At 40.8% G+C, this 22,609-nt stretch overlaps 1 protein-coding gene across 1 annotated transcript; it reads left to right on the top strand.

The window, feature by feature from the left end:
- Positions 1-12,069: 12,069 nt before the first annotated feature.
- Positions 12,070-16,143, top strand: LOC111217292 (troponin C, slow skeletal and cardiac muscles). The gene is made up of 6 exons (XM_022739077.1): positions 12,070-12,093; positions 13,467-13,497; positions 13,735-13,881; positions 14,501-14,615; positions 15,139-15,275; positions 15,425-16,143. The coding sequence occupies exons 1-6, from the start codon at positions 12,070-12,072 to the stop codon at positions 15,454-15,456; spliced, it is 486 nt and encodes a 161-aa protein (XP_022594798.1). The 3' UTR covers positions 15,457-16,143.
- Positions 16,144-22,609: the final 6,466 nt, after the last annotated feature.

Raw genomic sequence — 22,609 nt, 5'->3', positions numbered from 1 at the left:
ATTGTCTCAGTGAACTAATTTAATAAACCTCTGTGTGTCAAAGGTTCACACTCAGATAATAATAGAATTATTCACCAGAATTTAATTGTTTTGAGATTATCATTAGAGTGCTCTTTTTGCATTTAAGAGTTGCAGTTCAGCTCCCATGATTCTTTGCTTGGTAAGGCTGCCAACCAGGGTTGTAGACTAATAGATGAAAAAAAAGAAAAAAAGATTAAAGCAAATTGATTACAAATGAAAGGGAAATCCTCAATGATCAGATTCGCGATCATTTAGGGGAAGTTGATTCTTCTAATAATGAGTGTGGAGGGAGAAATTTACTCTGAGATTACACACAAAACTACCTTTACATGATGGTTAGCAAAATGATGAGGATTACACTCTTAAAATTACTATGTACAAACTTGAAAAAATGTCATGTTTAACTTGACATTCTGTAGATTTACAGTCAGATTAAGCTCTGCGTTATAATTAAAACACTTTAGATGTAATATAATTCAAAAGTATTCATGCAGACGCTTTATGTTTTGGTTCTGGCAGTAGGGTTTGCGTTGGGCTCATATGTTCCTGTGTGCAACTGGCTCATCAAATATTTTACACCTGAGAAATCGCCACTCAAAAGGATACGGCAGTTTCAGTGCAGAGAAAACATGTCTGTGTCAGGGAAAACGGGGGGAGTGAAGGGAGACGCTGGGGCCATCATCAGCATCACCAAATGGGATGGAGCTGCAACATGGAGTCCTTTAAATACAAGCTTTGACAGAAGCCTGCAAACCTTTCTCACCACACTGCCCCTGCTAATCCCCTCCATTCAACCACATCACTATGGAAACTGACTGGATGTCTCACCCTTGCTGCCTAACTTGTGCCATGCAGCTATGTCCGCCACTGACATGGAGCTTGTGCAACAAAATGCTGGGTGATCACTGTTCCACTACACGGCACGTCTCCATGCGGTGACATTATTGGATATTATTGGCTGGCGTACAGATGCAGAATCCTTAGGTTAATGTGTTTTGAAATGTGGAAGATGGCTCTGGAAGAGACACTCGGTGTATTATAAGCTCAGACCTATGCAAGAGTAAGCACTTGAGCCTTTGAAAGAAAAACTTGACTGTGTGCCGGTGGTGGTGGAGTTAGAGGTGGATGGGGCAAATTTTCATATTCCTGCGCCTGCTACCTATTTCATTTCTTTGCCTCTCCTCTGGCAAAATTGCAGGAGAATATTTGTCATGGTTTTAAAAGGTTTATCAGCTTCAAAGCTGAGGGAGCTGGTCGTCCAACCCATCAGTGAGACCACGCAATCCTTCCAGCACTGACAAGAATGGGTTAGAGCATGTGGACAAAATTCCCCAGCTAAGCTCCCAATTCAGAGCCTTTACATAAAGCTCGGAGAAGCACATTTGCATTTGCCATTGACGTCAGCTTTAATCCATCCCAAACCACTTCTTCAACCCCCTCAACATCTTGAAGAAGAGCTTCAGTAATTGCTAATTACAGGGGGAAAAAAATGGTTGTAATCACCAGGACCTTCAGTCTGGTCAGTGCTAACACTGATAGCCTGAGATAATCAGCTGGAGAACAGAGTCCACAGGTAAACACAACCTCAACACAGGCAGGTGAAAATGAAGACTGTGCTGCACCCATCTTGAGATAGTCCCAGTTCAAGCCTTCTGAAAGAAGCCAGGAAACCGGCCTTGTCTCGCAAACATTTTGTTTTGCTTGTTGCTGTCATCTCACATCTTCTCATAAAAATGCCAAAAGCATGCCCACCACAGGAATTACCTGCCTGGGTGAGTTTTTGTCCCAAAGCTGACCCTGATGGCGCCGCTCAACACTACACGGTGTTTAATTAGATGTTCCTCTGCACTTAAATGGGTTAAATTATTCCAGCAATATTATTTATTCATTCATTTTTTTTATCAATCAATTAATTGCCAAATCTATAATAACAAATAATAAATAAACGTCTATTACAAGTTTGAAGGTCACATTAGAACACAGCAACTCTAATGTGTTTGAGAAATTACCTAAGAAGTGGCTTAAACTGATAAAAGTAATACACAATAAACTCTGGGGAAAAGCTCGGTTTTATCTACAGTATACTGGTGGACATATAGTCAGTGCTTACAGTCTCATTTATCATAATAAACCCAATGAGAGGAACAGAAATAGTACTATACCATAATATTTATCACTGTTTATTTATCACTTACCCAGAATTAATTGTCATTTGTGTAATACATCACATATAGTGAACTATGAAATAAATAAATAATGTCCTTGATAAATGATTCATAAGTCATGTGTTCTTACAAATTCATATCTAGCAGTGCAACAATCAACATTGTTTTATCATTTATGACTGTGGTGCTAGGACCAACTCATTTGTTGCTGAGACAGATGTTGTGTTGATTCTGTCTCAGTGGAGAAACGAGCATCTGTACTGACATGTTTGGCCGAATAAAATATTTTTTAAAAACACAGGTTTTGGGCAAATTCATCTTTTTTTCAGCTGCAAGAAAACTTCCGTGCAAGGACAAGCTTTTTTCATTTTTTATTTTATTTATTCAGCTTTGAAACATGTTAACAACATGTTGTTCATGATGTGATGCAGAGGGGCTCTCCAAACAATTTCCAAAACAGATTCACAGTGGCATTTATCTACACAAATATTGTAGGAAATACAACAGCCCACATTACAAAATATAGAAAACCATCAAATGAAAACTGTGAAGTCCCAAAAGTCCCACTCTGGGACAGTAGTCTCAGACTGTGGGACCCTACTGTATATTTTTTTAAGTTTAGCCACTTAGTTACTCACAAACAAACATACTCAAACATTTAGTTCTGACATTAGATCTGACTTGATACGGGAAGGTACTAATATTAAAGGGGATCAGGAGCAAAAAAAAAAAAAAAAGCCTTCTGACTTTCCAACAGGAAATGTTAATGGCCTTCACTTTCTACATGAAGCTCTGCCTCAGGGGCCTCTTGACCCCTGGGGTCCCTGTGCCTGTGCCTGGTAGGACTGTTCAGTAATTAATCCATGGCCACAAGGCTGCTGGAATTACATTATAAGTGAAATGGAGAGTCACACTCACTCATCTCACAGGCAATATTTAAATGGAGCATATTTCTTCCAAAGTGGGTTGCAGTGGGTTGTTGGGGTTGTTTTCATTTTGAAGCTGATAGAGTAAAATCTTTTTTAAAAATATACCAGTAAAAATATGAGAAACAGTCGATGCTAGGGAGCAAATTGTCATAATTTTTTGATTTTTTACAGTGAGGGTCTTTGGTGATCTGGAATACGTGGCCAGATCTCCATGTAGAAGAAAGAAAAAGGCCTAACTCACTTTTTGTGTGTTCTTTCGGTTATGAGGTGCATTATTGTGTCTCTGGCCCACACCTGTGTACTGTCTGTTTCTCACCAGAGATGCTGGCTGCTCTTATTTGTCAGTTTGACATAATACTGCTGTGAGCTGTAGAACACAAATCCTAAACTTGCTAGTTTTATCGCCCCTCAGCCTCCACAGAGGGAGATCCATGACTTTACTGTCTTGTTTGTGTGCTTTGGCTGCTGGTTCTATCAAACTTATTTCCTTCATGGTTTCCTATGTCTCCCCATGGCACAGTAAACTGTACAAAGTAAACCATGTTTTATTTAGAGAGCATTGGGATTTTCCATTCAAGAGTTGCCCAATTAATCACTGTGATGTGTGTTTTAGCACATATTCCATTAGTAGTGGGGTATAAGTATAAAAACACCATGATATAATAATGGCATAAAAACGTCATAGTATAGGTATAAAAAATGTCATAATATAATAAGTCATAAAAAGTCATAGTATAGTAAGGTATAATAAATGTCATAGATAAAGAGTCATTTTGTAGTGTCTAAAAAACGCCACAGTATAGTAAAGTGTAAAAAACATAATAGTATAATAAGTCATAGAAAGTCATATTATAGTAAGGTATAAAAAATGTCATTGTGTAGTATGTTTGTATCTGATCTCTGGTGACCGTGGGAGGTCATTGACCTCAGCATTGCATCTTTCCAGTTTTTGCCCCATTTCTCCATTATAATCATGTATATCTTTGCCAAGATTGCATAAATATATGTATTTGCTGCTGTGGTCGTGTAACATAATTTTGCTTTGAGCACCAATTTTGCAGTGGGACTGCAAAATACCTGAACACCATTTCCAGGTGTTCAGACAATCGTTGCTGTGTGTTCTATGGAACTACATGACTAGCTAGCACATTAGTGAATGTTCTACTCAGAAGCTAGCATGCTAGTTTGTTCATTACTCCAGGGGGCTCTGCCCTGTCCCAGAGGTCACATCTGAAATGCCTCCACGTCTGAAAATAAACTTCACTGTTTATAGAAACAGTGGAGAAAGTTTCATGCTTTAGTCATAAAATGCACAGTACCTTCTATATACAAGCTTCTCTGCTGCACATTAGATATAAACTTGGTGCATTCTGTACATCTTTACATGTAAACTTATTTTGTTTAGCAGGATAGTTTTTTGCATAACATTTTCTGTGGTCTCCATAGAACAGAAAAGTTTTAGTGCCTTTGCATATAAGTATTGATGCATTAGCACTAAGAGGTAGAAAAATTAAAGTGTGCAGGATAAATTCAAGTCCCCAAAGCTATTACAAGACAAGAGGCACATTCACAGTTGAGCTGCAGTTACATCAAAATCTACCCTTTTAATTTCAAGCAGATTTTCTTTCTTTGTACATAACTAGTGACTGAGCTAAATGATACTCTTTAACCTTTTGCACTGCGTTGGGATAAAGAACATGGATTGCAATTTGCTTTATGAGAGACGCTGTGCAGATGTGTTAACACACTGCTGTCACTGTCAGACATGACATGCATGAAGACGAACCCAGAGGTCGAGAGTGCGTGCCACATGCCTGAAGGTATGTGCGTGTTGGTGTACGTATATATATGCGTGTAGAGGCGGCAGATGAGCTTGTGTAACAAACCCAACGTGTGCATATGCGTGTATATGCACGGATCTTTGTTGTGTGTTCTGATAGAAATGTGGTTGATCATTGCAGTGTATGAACAGAGTGATGCAACACCTCCAATGTATCCATCTCCTTAAATGGAACAGATGCATGAGCAAGAAATGAAGTCACTTAATTTAGTTGTTGGCAATGGCATCAGGAAACATTGACCTTTGGTTGGTTCCTTGAGGCCATGAAGTGAGTCACATGACAGCCGGATATTTACAGTGCCTCTCGTCACTGGCCTTGTCAAATCACAGTACACTTCACTGAAGCCTAGTAGGCCTTAGGCTGGACTTCAGCTACGCAGACAGATGCAAAGGTGTTTTTTTTTTTCCCTTCTTCTCTTTTAGCCTGAATGTACTGCAACCCTGAATAACACAGAAGAACACGAGGGCATTAGGAGACGTGCACGTATGTTATGCGTTTGTTTGTGACAGTTTGTGTGAGTGCGTTTGCACAGAAAAGCAGGAGAGAGAGAAAGAGAGAGAGCGAGAGAGTGAGACATACAAAGAGAGACAGACTGTCTGCAGGACCAATGAATTTCAGGCCAATTTATCTTATGAATGAGCCTCTAGAGGGCATTCATCCCCAGACAGTTTCATGGATTGTATAACAAATAAAACTGTACTTCTGGACCCACACCTCACAGAGGGCAAAGCCACAGTCTTCCAAAGTTGCAATCAGAGGCTCATTGTTTTTCTGTTTGATTGGTGAGATTCCACTGAATAAAGAAATGCACAATATGATAAAATTAGGCATGCATCAAGGTTCTGTCAGATTCCATTACTCATGTTTCCCTTAACCTTGTCTCAAGTCAGATATTCTTGGGGAAAACATTTCTGTTGCAGCAGCTTTTGCAGTCTGACACGCCTCTACTTGCTACTAAGTCTGAACTTGTCTGCAGTTTAGCTTGTTGGTAGCCCCAAAAGTATTAAGGAGTGTAAAACCAATAAATAAGGTTGCATGATTCTGATTTCTTTTTCTAGTAAAAGTGACCAAATATTCAAAACCAAAATCAAATTGATAATTTGATGGGAACGGGGCAGTTTCCTCTGCTGTTTCCCCACTTTATGATTTAGGCTGATTATGTTGGTGTATGTGTGACACAGAATCTCACCTGCACGAGCTTTGGTGCTGACAGTCTGTTCCAACAATATCCCAGCTACAGAGCCATTTCAAAACATTTTCTCTTGGACACAGCACACAGAGCTCAGATCAGTACTGGCCAATAGCAAATACCAGGACAGAAATACAGCAGCAGAGCTTTATGAGAACACGAGTCTGCATGTTAGCTGCTCTGTGAGGCTGTACTTTATTTTATTTAGCTAAATCAACAGTCAAACATGCTCACAATGGCAATGTTATCATGCTAATGTTTAACAGGTATAATGTTAACAGTGTCCAATATATTACTTTTTAATGTTAGCATGATGACATTGATTAGCACCAACACAAAATGCAGTGGAGGCTGATGGGAATGCCATCCGTTTTTATTAGACCTTAGTCATTAGTAGACCTGATGATGAGGCTTGATGAAAAGTCAGGGGGATCACAAACACAAATATCGATACCCGAGTTTTGCAGCAATCTGTGCAAGAGAGAGTGTGGAGACATTTCACCCAAAACCACAAATGTCAACCTGCAGGTGGTGCAAGAGGAAAAGTACTGGTTCACCAAGGTCATTGGGAAACTGTACATAGGTCCACTTTATGTTACCTTCATTTTTATTCATGGACTCATCATGGATTCATTTTAATGAATATTTTCATATTTTAATAAGGATGCTCACATGTTTAGTACTTGATATATTTAATGGTAAAAGACCATTTGCCATACTAATGTTGCTACTTGACAAGTAAGGAGGTTCTCCAGGATCTCAGTGTGGTGCTTATACTTTGATTTAGCTCAGAAAAAGCAACTGGCAGCCAAAAAAAGGGGGTGATAACTGCTGAGAGAGTGAATTTGTGACCCCCTCCCTCTCAATACACTCTCAATAGAGCTAACTTTAAAATTCAATAATGGTGAACTTATACCGCTGTTCATTTTACTTAGGAATATCTGAAACATTGTCAGAAACCCTGAGGGCCCTCGGATTCCATTTCAGAGAGCAGTTATTTGAGGGGAAGAGGAGAAGGCAGAGGCACTGACAAATCTAAAATGGGTGTGTGTGTGTGTATGCAGGGATTTTTTTCTTTTTTACCAAGATAGGCAACTCTTGTCATAGGCTATATTTATAAGGACTTAAAAATACAAGTTGTTGTAGTGTACTTGTGCCATACCTTTGTGTTTTGTTGACACTGGCTTAAATTGGCTGCTGTTTGAGGTTCAAGGCAAAGACCTAAATGCTGCATGTATAAAAACAATAAAGATATTTACAATTCTTTTCCATCAAATATTATAGCTCACTATGTGGAAAAGTAGCTCTTCTCTCCTCTATGTTATTGCACCAAATAAGGAAATGTTTAATGTGTTATATGTTATATGGACTATGCATGTACAGATATATATAACTGTATATATATATTTTTTTTTTTTTTTTTTATCAAAAAGTCATTCACAGACCCCACATAGTTTGGATGATAATCATGTTTATGAGCAGTTCTCACAGAATCAGGAAGTCATGAAGTATCCAGGTGATAAAACAATGCTAAGTTTGATTTCTGATCTGTTATGACCCAAACAGAACATTAGGGGTAACTCTATTTCCATTATAACCTTCTTAACTGTAATATTTGAATCATATTAGCTTATATTTTGTCTCTGCTCTAACAGTTAAATTATAAATCTTCATGAATCGTTGGAGCAGTGATTGGCTCTGTATCACATACCAAAATAGGAAGAGTTTTACAGAGATAATTCTTATTTCATTTGAGAACTCCACTATTTATTTATTTATTTTTCCAGCATTGCCACAGTAAAGCTTGTTCACTGATAAATCTCAAGACAGAATCTTGACCGCTCCTTTTGCTGCCACACAAGAGAAACACATTATCTCTCTTGCTTGAAGGGAACTTCCTCTGCCATATATCTGAGAGGAAATCTTTTCTGGGTGTCTCACACTATTATAGAGGTGGGAGTGAGGAGTGTATGTGTGTGTGTGTGTGTGTGTGTGTGTGTGTGTGTGGGGGGGGGGTGTTCTCGTAGAAAGGGTGGCAGGCGACTTGGTGGTCCAGTGGACTGGAAAACGCTGCCCCCTGGCAGAAAGTTAGCGCGTGGCTTTATCGGCGCTGGAGCTAATGTGGCCACTGGCTCATTAGAGCTCTGATGTAAGGAACACTGCGTAACGCCAAGTGCCTCAGCCCAAAGAGTTCTAGAAAGGAAACCACTGAGCGCAGTGAAGTCAAGTCAAGACTACCCTCTCCCTCATCTCCAAAGACAAATCCCTCAATTCGGGTTAGACATTGTCACTGATGAGAAAATGGGCTTCTAAAACACTGAGGGCACAGACAGAGATGCTTTCATAGTGGAAGTAAAAAAGCACTGTGTATCATTCAGTCACACGAGAGAGCATTCACAGCCTGCCACAACAGGAGCTGCTGACAGGTTGGTCATCAATGAAAGGAGGCAGAGAGATAGAGAGAGAGAGAAATAGACAGAGAGAAGAAGGGAGGAAAGAATTGAGAGAAAGAAAGGGGCTGACAGGCTCAGCTCCCCTCCTCCCCTCAGCAATCAAGGAGGTGAGGATACAGAGGGGAGGAGGAGGAGAGAGCGTAGAACCTATGCTTCCAAGCTCAGCTGCACGTCAACCCAATCATTGTATCACACAAGTATTTAAATTGACACGATGTATGCTGTGTATGGTAGTAGATCTTCACAAATGTAGTCGAGCTGACTCAGTACTGCCAGCATGAGATGTTACGCCTCGGGCATTTTGACATATTGCACACTTGGAATCTATAATGTTTTCTGAAGGAAAAAAAAAATTTTTTGGCTGATGATGGAAATGAAGCCTTTCAAATAACAAGTCACACAGATAACTATTATTATGTTAAGTAGGATTCACAAACACAATGTGAATGGTTGTGCAACTTCAAAACATTTCACATAACCTGGTTAGATGCAAGTGTAAAAGAACTGGAGCATTGTGTTTCAGCATTCAGCCTGAGACGTGAAATATAATCATTTGGACTTGTGGATTTAGTTAATTTGCATGAATGGCTCTGGTGCACAAATAACCATTGTTAACCCTAATTGTGACCCCCCCCCACATTCAGTTTTGATGTGTGCATGTATGCGTACAGGAGGCAAAGAATAGAAAATAAATACAGTCACTCTGAGGACAAAATGTGGTGGCAGGGAGGCAGAGAGGGAGGTGGAGGGGGAAATAGCCCCGCTCATCTCCTCTCATTTTCTGTCCGCTACTACCCAGCAGAGTTTCTATGGCAACCCCTCAAAAAGCGGTGTGCGGTGAATTGTGGATTTGAGATGCGCTGTCTGATTGCGCTGTGTGGAGGAGATGGCTGGCTCTTTCGTCAGCCTTCCTCTGTAAGAGGAAATTGGTGGAGAGCTCCAATGAAACAGCACTCCATATGCTTTCTTTGATGTGTGTGCCAGCCTCTGGTTCAACAGCACGTGTGTGTGTGTGTGTGTGTGTGTGTGTATGTGTGTGTGGATGCTAACCAAAGCTTTACATTAGAATCTAGTGCCCCCTGCAGAGCTGCTCATCACTCTTGGCACCCACCAGACTGCACCCGGCTCTCCAAATGAATCTTTCTGGCTGACCATGTAGACTCATCAGTATGCTTTGGGTTTCAGCTGATGGAGCCAGTGCCACTGATGACGACTCATTTCTGTTCTGAATTCCAGCAGCAACGTACAACGGCAGTGCTGTGTGATTTGAGATGAAATTTTGCCGAATGACTGAGAGAACACCCAAGGACAACGGGCACAAAATGCCTCAATCCCCAACCCCTCCCCACCTTGCCGCCTGTCTGTTTCCATGGAGGTACAACCTGTGCAAGTGACTGATGTGCACTGATGTGAGGTCTTTGTCAGGAGATCTGTGTCTGTATCTGTGCAAGAGTAGGACATGTATGTTGCTCAGTGTTAGCTCCCTCTCTCTCTCTCTCTCTCTCTCTCTCTCTCTCTCTGACTGGCTGTATGATGCTTGTAAGCTGTGCCAGTCCCCATTAGCATCCCATTATAAACCAGCATGATCACTCGTCACTTAGAATGCCTGCCACAGCATGCTCTGTGTGTGTACGTGCATGTGCGTTTGTGTGTGTGTGCGTGCGTGCGTGCGTGTGTGTGAGCTTTTTGTGAGAGCACGTGTGTGAATGTGTGTGTGAAACACACAGTCAAGTGATGGATATGGCCTTGTTTCGAAATAACATGGAAATAAAAATTTTTTTTGAAAAATGCTGCAAAGTCTTGTGCTGTGTACAATTCAATTTAAATGTGTCTGCAAGTGTTTGGTTTGTTTGACCCAGATTTCTCACCTACCCCACTGTTGATAAATTGGATATCCGGAGGCAGCCTTGCGCAACAATTTAATTTAGTCGATATGTAGTGAATAACACCCTCTGCTGGCTGGATATGTGTTTCACATGAAGGCTCAGAATTAAAGGCTTCATGAATCATGTAGAGTGGGAAATGCCTGAGTTGTGTTCTTCACAGGAGAAATCTAATGTGTAGAAGGTGTGTAGAGGTTAATATTTGCAGACAATTATATTTTTGTTTTAAAGGGTTGGTTCAAAGAATCATATCTTCCACTTAATGGTTTTACTTACTGGTTTTGAGACAGCTGTCTCTGAGGTTTCTGCCCTCAAACAAATACAATGGAGGTGAATGGAATTTCGTTTCTGGTGCTCACATCACTGAGTATTTCAGTATATATTCAGTGAAATTCAACATCAACATGTTTTTGCACAAACAAATCTGCAGACCTGACTGTCAACAGTATTCATAGGGACTCTTTCTTCAATAGAAAGTAGTTCCAGTGGAAATTGTTCACAACTATGCCTGTGGATTATCCAGGGAGGTGTGAGATGCTTCTAGTGAAATCTATTTCATGTCGTCTTCAGTGCTATAAGAACAAAACAAAGAAACATAATCCCATTCACTTCCACTGTATCAGGGTAGAGGCACAAACCTCAAAACCTCCGAATGTAAGTGAGAGAATATGATTATTTTTGGGTGGATGGATCCTTCAGTTTCTCTTCTGTTTTGTGTTTCTCTGCAGATGAGAACAGCTGCAGAAAAAGTGATTTACCTTACCTATTTTCGCAGCAGGCGTATTGACAGGTTTTAGCAGTGAAGGCCCAGGTGGTACTAACGACATTAACAATGGCTTCATTCCAGTTTGTTGTTCCAGGCCCAGGGCCCTGGCGTGTTGCACTGGCAAGCCTCACTAGAAGCCTTAAATGGAATGGAGCCATCATTAATGTGCTTGCTTACACCTGTGCTTTTCCTACTATGATAAGCCAAAATGTCTGCCGCACTGCACATACACCCATGCAGATACCTGTCTTTATAATCACATCTTTGACTTTCTGAACACACCTCTCTCTCTCTCTCTCTCTCTCTCTCCCCCCACCCCACTTGTTCTGCTGGCTGTGGTCTGTGTCTCTCTCATCCTGGCCTCCACCCTCTTACCTCCCCCCACCACCCCCCACCCTGCAGACACACACTCACACACACAGCCTCCTGAGCCCTCTGTGTCTCTGGTCCAGGTCTAGAGGAATGTTGAGTGTCTCTACAGCCCCCTCCCTGGAGATTAGGCTTCACCATGCATGTCCCCCCCCCCTCCCCTCTTCATTCCTTTCCAAAGTATGCTCCCCTAAGAGCTGCCGCATTTTTATCTGAGCCTGGTGATTGTGACAGATTGGCCAAATGACACACATACACAAACACACATCCGTGGACACACGCTGAGGCACAAACAGAGGGGAAACTGGTTTGCCCCGGGGAGGGGCCAGACAGCGCCAGACTCCAGCTATAAAACCCTCTCACGATGAGGCCAGTGTCCTGCCCTGATCTGGACAGTACCTCCTTCCTCTGTGCCAGGACGCCGCCAGGACAGGCAGCAGACCAGCCTCCACCATGAACGACATCTACAAGGCAGCGGTACGTCCTCTCACAACTCATGAAGCTGAAAGTGTGAAGCTGCTCACCAAAAATCTGTGTGTGAACTCAATCTGCTGTGAGAGTGATGTTGCTTTGGATCATAAACCATAATCTCTAACATTTATTATTACTGACATAAAATCAGTGATTTAAAATGTAACACTGTATTTTTTATCCCATCCTATTTAAGCAGGTGTTATAAGAAATATTTTGGTACTTGTGTATTTATTTGTTGTATAAAAAAAAAGGGTCCCTCATTAGTTTGTTCATTTGACATCTGACATCACTTGAATGGTTGACAAATCCCTGTTGATGCGACTTGCACAGCACATCGCTTCCATCACCTGCTGATGCCAAAAGAGCCTTGACACCATATTCGTCCCTAGATGTTCTCCTCTACTTCAGCCCTATCAGAGCTGATAGGAGCCACTCAGGAGGTCACTGACAGGACAGGTCCCTGATCCGCTCTGCTGCTTCATTCATGACTTCAAATGGAACGGTCTCACTTCAAATGGCTAATTTTGGCCAGTTGATGAGACACTTCTGCGTCCGCGGTCCTCTGGTGCCAGAGAAGGGCTTCAGGTTTAGATAAACCCCCCACGGCTGAATTCCAGCATTATCTATGAGTCAGAGAGCCGTGTGGGTGTCTGTCCACCTCGGCCTGTATGGTCAGCTGGCTGCTCAGTTCACTCTACATCCCTAGTGAGCAGTGCAGCTGAGACAGTAAAAACACACAGGAATGTACATTACATGTGTTTGTTTAGATTTTTTTTTTTTTTTCATATATCATCACGAGAGGAGTATGTATATATGAGTGTGTCTACATGTGTGTGTGTTTAATTTATAGTAGACCACAGACAATAACTCTTACATAAGCACCTGTCTCCCTCTCTCATTCGTGGTAGCTTTTCCAGGATTACTGTTCCATTGTTGGGCCAGATCCACAGCTATGCTAATTTAAAGCACTGTGTATTGTGTCCTTTATTTGTGGTTCCTGATCCTCCTGTCTGTTTATTTTTAACTCCTCCTCCAACGGGCTCTCACATATGATATATAGGTTCAGTGTCTTCTCAGGGATGGCCCAGTCCGTGGGACCAAATAAATTACCCTTGTTTTCTGAAAAGTTATCAAAACACAGAGATAATCTGGCTCAGAGGCTGGTTTCACACTTCATAATTCAAGATATTTGAACCTACAGCACTAATTCAGTAAATATTTTGCAGCTTGACTTTTTGAGCTTCAGTAAGTGTAGCAAAATCTATAATGACTTAGATAGAAATAAACACATTTGACCAGACGGTACTTGAGAATGTGCAGAAAATGGATATTTTCATGAAAGTATAAACTCTTTAATAACTTTTTGTCTTTTACAGGTTGAGCAGCTGACTGATGAACAGAAAAATGGTGCGTTCACATCAACCATCTCTTAGACTGCACATGTGCATCTCGTTACTTCAAGCATGCCTTTAAGACCTGCCATCAACTTTGAAAATGTGCTCTGTTCAAATATCACTTAATCACATTTCATCTGTACGCGTCATGCATGATGTTGCAAGGAAAAGTGAGGCTCACCCTGCACGGGCCCATATCGTGTGTCGTAACGCTGGGTTGTTTTTCCGATGTGCTGCTGTGGTGTTGCAGAGTTCAAGGCCGCCTTTGACATCTTCGTACAAGATGCAGAGGACGGCTGCATCAGCACCAAGGAGCTGGGGAAGGTGATGAGGATGCTGGGCCAGAACCCCACGCCAGAGGAGCTGCAGGAGATGATTGACGAGGTGGATGAAGACGGTAAATCAAAACACTACACTGTGCTACGGTGCATGGGATGGAATAGCGGGTTGATTGTTGTTGTTGACCTCTTCATCCCCACAGACCAGCTGGCAGGTCAATCATTGCACAATGGTGCTGCGCAGACAAGTGTAGTTCAAAACCCTCTGAACTTAATGTCAAATGATGGTCGAGGATCTTAAATATGACAAGATGTGTCGAGCTGAATTAAAGCGAAATGCATATCAGATGATGCACAAGTCATCTTGAATTTTCCATGAGACGTAATGATGAAACACAACATGGATTTGATTCATGAAGCTTCAGTGGATATGTGATGTTTTTTTCTAACTAACCGACCTTGAATACATAAGACACATATAAATAAATGGTATATTTGTTATTGTATATGATGATCAAAAATAATAATTTAAGTGCTGTCCTGTGACTTTGTTTTGGAATATCTTTCAATCAGTGAATGAGTCATTGCAGCTTGCTGTGCTGTGCTTTGAATTTCTTTCATATTGATACATTATGTTCACAGATTGGGCCTTTAAGGAGAACACTGGTGGTTAAATAATATAAAATTGTATCCAGTGTGGAGTGAAATGATGTGATGAGGCACCTTGTGTGTGTGCAGGGAGTGGCACGGTGGATTTTGACGAGTTCCTGGTCATGATGGTGAGGTGCATGAAGGACGACAGCAAGGGGAAGTCAGAGGAAGAGTTGGCGGAGCTGTTTCGCATGTTTGACAAGTGAGTTTCATGTTTAAACACCGGTGCTAGTTTGTCTAATTGAATTATAAGAATTAAAGCCCCGAGAGCAGCTCACTGGCACAGTCTTAAATGTATAAACTAAATGACGGACTTGACAAAATATCTACAACAGGAGAAAATCACCACAGACAATCAAATTGCTCTTCTTAGTGTAGCTCCAGCAAAGTATGTTCCCCATGTGCAATTATGTGTACTGACAAAATGCCAAGTAGCTCCGCAGAGTACAGCATGTAGTCTGCTCCATAATCCTTTTTGACAGCACAGAATATTTCAAACACCCACTCCATGTAAGCCAGACACCTCGTCTGAGCATCAAAGAACACACTCGCAATACTTTTTTTTTTTTTTCTCTCACACTGATGGTTCTCAAACATTCAAAACTTCAGGATATGATCAGTCACTTGTCACACACAAACACACCACCTCCTCCACTGCCATCTGTAAAGCTTAATTTAGGTGTGCTATGTACAAATAATGCATTTTGACTGCTTTGATTGTGCAGGAACGCAGATGGTTACATTGACCTGGATGAGCTGAAAATGATGCTGGAGTCTACAGGAGAGGCAATTACTGAGGATGACATCGAGGAGCTGATGAAAGACGGGGACAGGAACAACGATGGCAAAATTGACTATGATGGTGAGGACTTTCAGCTGATAAAAGAGACTTGGTGAAATGGTTATGTAGAGCAAACGCTCTGATGCTCATTTTCTATAATCTATCATTCATCATTCATCCCTTTAAAATAGTAGCTATTTGCTAACCGTGTGTCTCCCTTAATTTTACAGAGTTCCTGGAGTTCATGAAAGGAGTGGAGTAATCCTGAAAAAAGATCCAGAGTGTTATTTTTGTATTTCTCTGTGAGTCCACGGTGATCTGTGGAGAACTGGAAGCTGACTTTGGATGCCATTGAGAGATCCTTGGAACGACTTTGCAAGATTTAGTCAAATACTGTATCCGAATGTTTCTGTATTTTTCTACCATCTCTTGCATTGTTGTAAATACAGATTGTAACTACTTTTGGAGCCCATGTATACTGAATTTGTGTAAATGTATCCAAATGACTTTTTTTTCTTCTCATTTTCTAGAGAGGACACGTAGCATAACAGTTTGGCTGCTTAGAAATATCAACTTGTGTGTTTGTTTCCGGCTCAATCTTATCTCTGAAGTGCCACAGCCAGTTTACAAATCTTCTTACTGAGAGGCTGATATTGTTTAGCTGTGCAGAAAATGTATGTGTGCACAAATCAGAACGTATCCATGAGGCAACATTGTTTTACACCATGGGCTCTGGTAGACTAATCACACTTTTTGAGCAATGCACTGGATGCAGTCTGTATACTGTGCATGTAATGAAGTGCACATACAATTCTGTATGTTTCAGATACCCTCAGGACTTTTTACTCCTCTCTCATGTCCCTGAAATGTCTGCAGCGTCTGCACATTTCTACATGAAAAAGTTGGAATGTGCGCTCATGTAATAAACAAGATGCATTTGTCAAAAGCAGTCATTTTTGTCAATCTTTCATTTTATTTGAAAAATGTAATGTCAATATTCTCATATTCACTTCAAGAAAAGAGCTGAGATGCTGCAGAAGTGTTTGGCTTGCTGAATCCTGCAGACATGTTGTTCTGTCCTTGGGTCATTGCTTTTGTTGTCTTACTGGGTTCTCTATTATTATCTGAGGTAACAGTGCACACAACACGGTCACATCAGTGACTTAAATCAGCAGTTGTTACTGTGAAGCAAACTCTTATTTTACTATCTCAGTCCAGAATTTACAGGCTGCTCACGTGCTTGCCTCTGTGCCCGGCTTGGCTGCTCACACAGCAAATAAACAAGCCAAAGCGGCCTGAATTATGACTGCCCTCATATCAAAACAGAATACTTTTCTGTGAAACTGAGCTGTTGAACTTAAATTTTGATTTATGTGTGTATCTTGTTTTCTATAGTGGCTTTTGTCTGTGGCATGTGAACTATTCACATAGTTGTCGTGTACATATCTAGTTACACTGTCTATTGGGACAGGAGCTATTTATGTCTAATCATGTTAGTGCCCATGTTAGGGGATCTGGATTGACCGACACCAGTTGACAATCAGATGCCTTTGACCATATAAAGAATAGTGTTCAACTACAAAGCAAAGTAAACACTTCTATTGTTAAACTGGTTTAATTCTGACATATGTTAGTGCAATGAAAAATTTGGATAATTACAGTAGAAATATTTATTACTCAGCCACAGGCCTCTCACTCTAGAATAAACACATGTATTTTTTTTTTCTCTGTGATTTTAGATTCTTGTGCCATTTTCAGAGAAATTCCTCATCAAAACAATAGAGAAACACATTGATAACATCCAGATTTGTTTCTGTTAGTTGTGTAGAATATCACTCCCAGGTGAACAGGCTGCAGTCTTAGTAGCAGAGGAATTATGCAGTTAACACTGTGGCCACTTGATGTCAGTAGGAAAACACAATCTTATCTCTTCGTCTGGGTCAGTTACAGGAACCAGAAGATGCAGAGATTGCCCAGCACAGCTACACTCTCTCCAAAGACAGGTAATACTCAACTTGCCTGTCTGTTAAAAAATATAGATCCAGTCAGGACGTGAAGGGGTTGATGGATTTGCACCACAAATAGGCTACACCATTCGTTCATTAGAGTATTTGAAAATGAAAATGAAAAATGAAATCCCATTCTGTTCTCCAGACTGGATGAAGATTAGAGTTACTTTATATCCATTTATAAAATAAATATATAACATTTTTAGAGATCCCCTATCATTTAAATCATTGGTCTTTTTATAGTTCCGTTATGGGAAGTGGGATCAACTGTATTTGGTGTGAGCAGGTGACGTCAGTGGCCTGACCGATGACAATGTCCAAAGGCCTCCCCACCTCCCTTTATCTTTCTGCATCTCCCTGAGGGTCCTGTTAGCTCCATTCAGTCCCCATGGTCTGTGTTACTTATGGGATTCTAAACCCCATTCAGCAGTGAAGCACAGCTGCTCTGCCAGACCAATCTTAACTGTCTAACAAATACACACCACATCTGCTGCACTATCTACACTTATCTCAAAGTCCAAAAATACTGCATTAAGACCAAGTGATAATATGAGTGGAAAAGGTGTCAGATTAAAATTGGATGTGATAGTTTTTATCAGACAGATTAGACTGCTCTGCTGCCCGAGTTCTTTAAAAACTCTAAGCTTCCGTCTGCAGCGTAGAACAGGATGAGTAGTGCTCTCCCTGCCATCAATGAGAGGCTGGGCAGCAGCAGAGCAGTGTGTGAATGAATATGGGGTGTGGCATACTAACAGCAAGTTGGGTGGAGAAGTGACGCAGTTACGTAAGACAGGCCTGATGACTCATGCCTGCTGTTATTAACACACACTGCGGTTATGAACCACCTTTGGTAATGTGGATTTCAGGGGTAACATAAGCCACTGTGTGTGACACTCACATCCCTGTAACACTGACCTTTGAAAGTGACTGAGAGAGTGGGGATTTGCATAGGTAATAGCAAGCTATCAATATTATGTAACTGACTTCATTCAGTTTTATTCTACCAGTGTGACTGCGTCTGTGTGTGTGTGTGTGTGTGTGTGTGTGTGTGTGTGTGTGTGTGTGTGTGTGTGTGTGTGAGTGCATGTGTGTGTCTATGCAGGGTAAAACAGGTTATTCCATTGGCTAAGAGTGAGCCAGGCAGAAATAGTGCTGTATATAGTGCGCGCACGCACACACACACACACACACACACACACACACACACACACACACACACACACACACACTATACGTTCCTACCTTACCAACAGTGGACTGTCGCATTACAACAGCCAAGATTGGACAACTATTTCTGGTAACAAAAAAGACCTTTAACACCTTCTTCCATAATATAACTGAAAAACTACTTAATTAATTTTCTGTTAAAAATTGTCAACAGAGGACTTGGAGCCCTGGATGATGTCTACCTATCAAAGAGGGGACCTCCACAGCTTGCAGTGGAAGTGTCTGTTGTGAACACAGCCTAGTACATAGGCTTTCTTGATGTCTTCCAAAAATGGATCATTTTTAAAATGTACATCTTGCTTCGGCAAATACTCGTGTCAAGTTGCACTATACTGCGCTATACTGTATTTAAGGATTGAATCCACAACCTTAAATCTTCAGAGCAATGTTCTAGCACCCAGACACGTCTCAGCTGTACTTCCTCAAGCATTTGAGTCTTTGGGTGTTGGACTTCAAAATTCAGTCAGCCTTATGAGGATCAAAGCCATGTCCTCAAAACTTCCAAGCACTTCTTTTACCCTGAGCTAGTTGTAAAAACACACTGCAGTTTGAGTGTTTACTTTATTTGTAGGAATTTGAAATTCAGAGAGACTTCAAAACTTGGTGGTCCTCTAGTACCCAGAGCTGTTTGTCCAGACTAGTGCTTCATCAACATCAGCAAGCATCACAACAATCGAGTTCTTGATCTGGAAACATCTCAATAGACCTCAGACTCCGACTCCCTGAGACAGTGGGTCAGGACCATTTCAGCTGTCTTTCTCAAACCTTTTATGTTCGTCTTTTGGAAGTCGGACATCAAAATTCAAATCAGTTCTCAAACACCCTGAGCCATTTGATCAGATATATATGAGCTGTATTAATTATAGCCTTTGAGTCTTCACTTTGGGTATTGAACTTCTGAATTCCCTGGGCCTCTTCAGCCAGTCTTCTAACAAACTGAGCTATTTAGTTACACACTGCTTTACTTTTTTCTTAAAGGTATTGATTCTTTCCTTTGGGTGCTGGAATAAAAATAATAGAATTAGGGGGTTATATGATGGAAAACCATGAGTGGTTAACATTTAGCTGCAACATATTACCAATCCACACTTGGTGTGTGGATGACTGGGAGGTCCCCTGTTAGATAGGTGCACACCCACACACACACACACACACACACACACACACACACACACACACACACACACACACACACACTGCTCCACTGCTTTATTGATTAATAAATCATCCGTTTCAAACCATTAGATCTACAAGAGTCACGATCCACCATGAAATTGTCCTAAAACTGGGTTACTAAGCTACGCCAACAGTGTGATGTTTTCATAACCTCTTCCCGGCTCACTATGATTTATAGATGTATAAAATCCCCGGACGAGCGAGGAATACCCCGTTTAGAGTTTGGAAGGCGTTAACTACTCATACCATCTCTCTGCCGCCCACACATTCAGACCTAGTTTGAAGCCAGCGGGCTTCTGGGTTTAGAGGATTCCTGTTTTTCTTGCTTCTCTACATCACATGATCTTGGAAGTTGTCCAGTGCCAAATATCACAGCCCAATCTCTAGAAATTTCTCATTCACCGGTCACAATGGCATCAAATATATGAATATAAGCTTCCAAAATCTCTAGATTTATTGTGAGCTATTATTCTTTTTTATGTTATGTGATAATTACTTCTTATATGTGATGTTTTGTGCTATAAATAGTACAATAGGGTAAAAGGATGATTTTATACTTCTGTTTCTTCAAAAACAAAAGGGAACCATATTGATTATGATTGGTTGATTATGAATGATCATATTCTGAATAGATACAGAAACGTCGATGATTTTGGAGAGGTTGGTAGGTTGTTTTGTTGCCATAAATACACAACGAGGAAGTGGAACGCCTTAGACAAAGAGAGAGTGGAAGGACTGCAAATCAAATTTGAACAGACAGAATATTGTATCATGATGCTCCATCCCACTTCTGGTGCTGAGAACACTGAAGTACTGTTCCTGCACTGCCTGGCTATAATGGCCCATAGAACAGCAAGACTACAAGACACAGAATTCACAAATTCCACAATAACTATTCATTGATTCAAATGAATAACAGCGATTGTTTTGTTTTAATGTACCACTGGAGGGTTTATCTATTTTTACCACTTTCAAAAAGGAAACTTGTGCATAAAATGGTTGAAGAAATAGCCTATTCAGATCATTTACTTAACTGAAGTAGGAAAACTACTCTGCTCATGCTAAACACGCTCCTTTACAAAAGTCATTTCTGCACTCAAAATGTAATGAATAATGTTAAAAGTACCTCTTATGCACTTCTTATTATATAATCATATACAATAAAATTTGATTGAATTGTTTGTATAATGTGCTGTAGGTGGTCAAGGTAGAAATATTATTTACAAATTTGTGTGTAGTTATTTCTACAACAATGTATTTTATCTTATAAAGTGATCACATGTTTTATATGTGTATGATTAATGTAGCTGAGTCAAAAATTCGTATTTGCCTCTGGGGTGTCGTGGAGTAGAGGTAACTCAAGATGGACAGATTAAACCTCATCAAAATTGAAGTTAAAGCTTTGATAATTTATTTTTTGGCCACAATTCTCTGAAGGTTCATCAATTCGAGCAACCATTCTCACATCACATACAGTCATTTGATCATTTGTTATCATGAAAATATTGATTATAGCTGCTTTAAGTACAGTACTTTAGTGAATGTGAGTTATGATCCACTACAGTATATGTCTATTTGTTTAGCTGGAGATATTAATTTTTAGTCCTAGACATATGACATGGCTAACTGAGTGTTAATTGAGTTATTTAAGTCTCAGACAAGTGGAGATTCCTGTCCTCTTCGCTATGACCTCATCATTTTGGTCCCTGATGTTGTAGGAGCACATCCTGAGGCTCAGACATGCTCATTGGCTCACTCAGCAGTTCTGTACTGTTAGCAACATATGGCCTTGTGTGAATGGCATACCAGACGGCAAGACAGTTCCCAGCATGACCTCTTCTGTAGTTCCCAAGCAACAACACATGACTGACAGATGACCTTTACTTTGTGTTGGGTCTAGGAATGTTCCCTTTCATTCACTTTGCCACAGATAAAACTGCAAACAAATATCACTTTGTTCCTCTGCTTGGTGAGCACAGGCTACTGTACATCACCGGATGGTGAAATTGGCCACAAAATGAGCGACTTCTGGTAATAACAGATGGCCGCCTCGCTCCGCCACTAGTATTCCATGTGGCTCTGCTTTACACATGACCCACTATTCCCTTTGCCAAAACTCACACTTTTCTTCCTCCTCAGAGAACATACATGTCTCGCAGAAAGGATTGTGAGGGTTGTGAGGACTGTTTTGAAAAGATTGTGTATAAGCAGTAGGTTCCTGAAGAGATTAGATACTTCCTGTTAGATGGGCAGAAAGTCTAGCACGACATAATGGATGTCGCAACAACAGACATCTGAATCATCACTGTCACAAACAAGATATTTAAGCGTATGATTTGAAGTATTTCGTTATAATTAGTTGTGGTTTAACAAATCATCCAAACCATCTTGTTCAGCTTCAGCTAAATCTATGAGAAGTGGTCTAACTTTGGGTTTGAACTTATTCCATTACACATACATAGAAGCAGGAAGCACTGCACATAGTTTCAGTGTGTTTCAAGGGCTCTGACAATCAAATGGCAATCCCCAACAACAGTACATGAAATCACTGGCATGATAATACATGCCAATTCCAATACACACCTCCACACAACACATACCTCCATGAAACCACGTCTGAGGGTTTTTTCCCTGTTTCAGTGAAACCATTAAGTGATACTGGTTTAGAAGATGCAAAAATTTTCCATGTTCATCATCATCATTGCTGGTAACAAGCGTTGAATGTTTTCCAATCATACATACTGCTGAAAATATGAAAAGAAGCGGCCTTTCTCAAAAACAGAGAGAGCGTGGCTCAGAGGATGGCACAGCATCCATGATGTCATCCCCTCCTCAGTGACATGATGTCAGCGACAGCATTCAGCCAAATACTGAGATTAGGATTATTCTCCTCAACCCTGAACATCTGCTGTGCACAAACAAGAGTGAGACCACTGGGAGTAAAAAAGCCCTGCACTAAAGATGGCAGTTATTCAGATGAGAAAGACTTTCACAGCAAGATGG

The sequence above is a fragment of the Seriola dumerili genome, unplaced genomic scaffold (assembly GCF_002260705.1).
Source record: "Seriola dumerili isolate Sdu_G_001 unplaced genomic scaffold, Sdu_1.0 BDQW01000043.1, whole genome shotgun sequence".
Classification (NCBI taxonomy): Eukaryota; Metazoa; Chordata; class Actinopteri; order Carangiformes; family Carangidae; genus Seriola; species Seriola dumerili.
The sequence above is the reverse complement of the archived record's forward strand: the minus strand, read 5'-3'. Positions and strand labels throughout refer to the sequence as shown.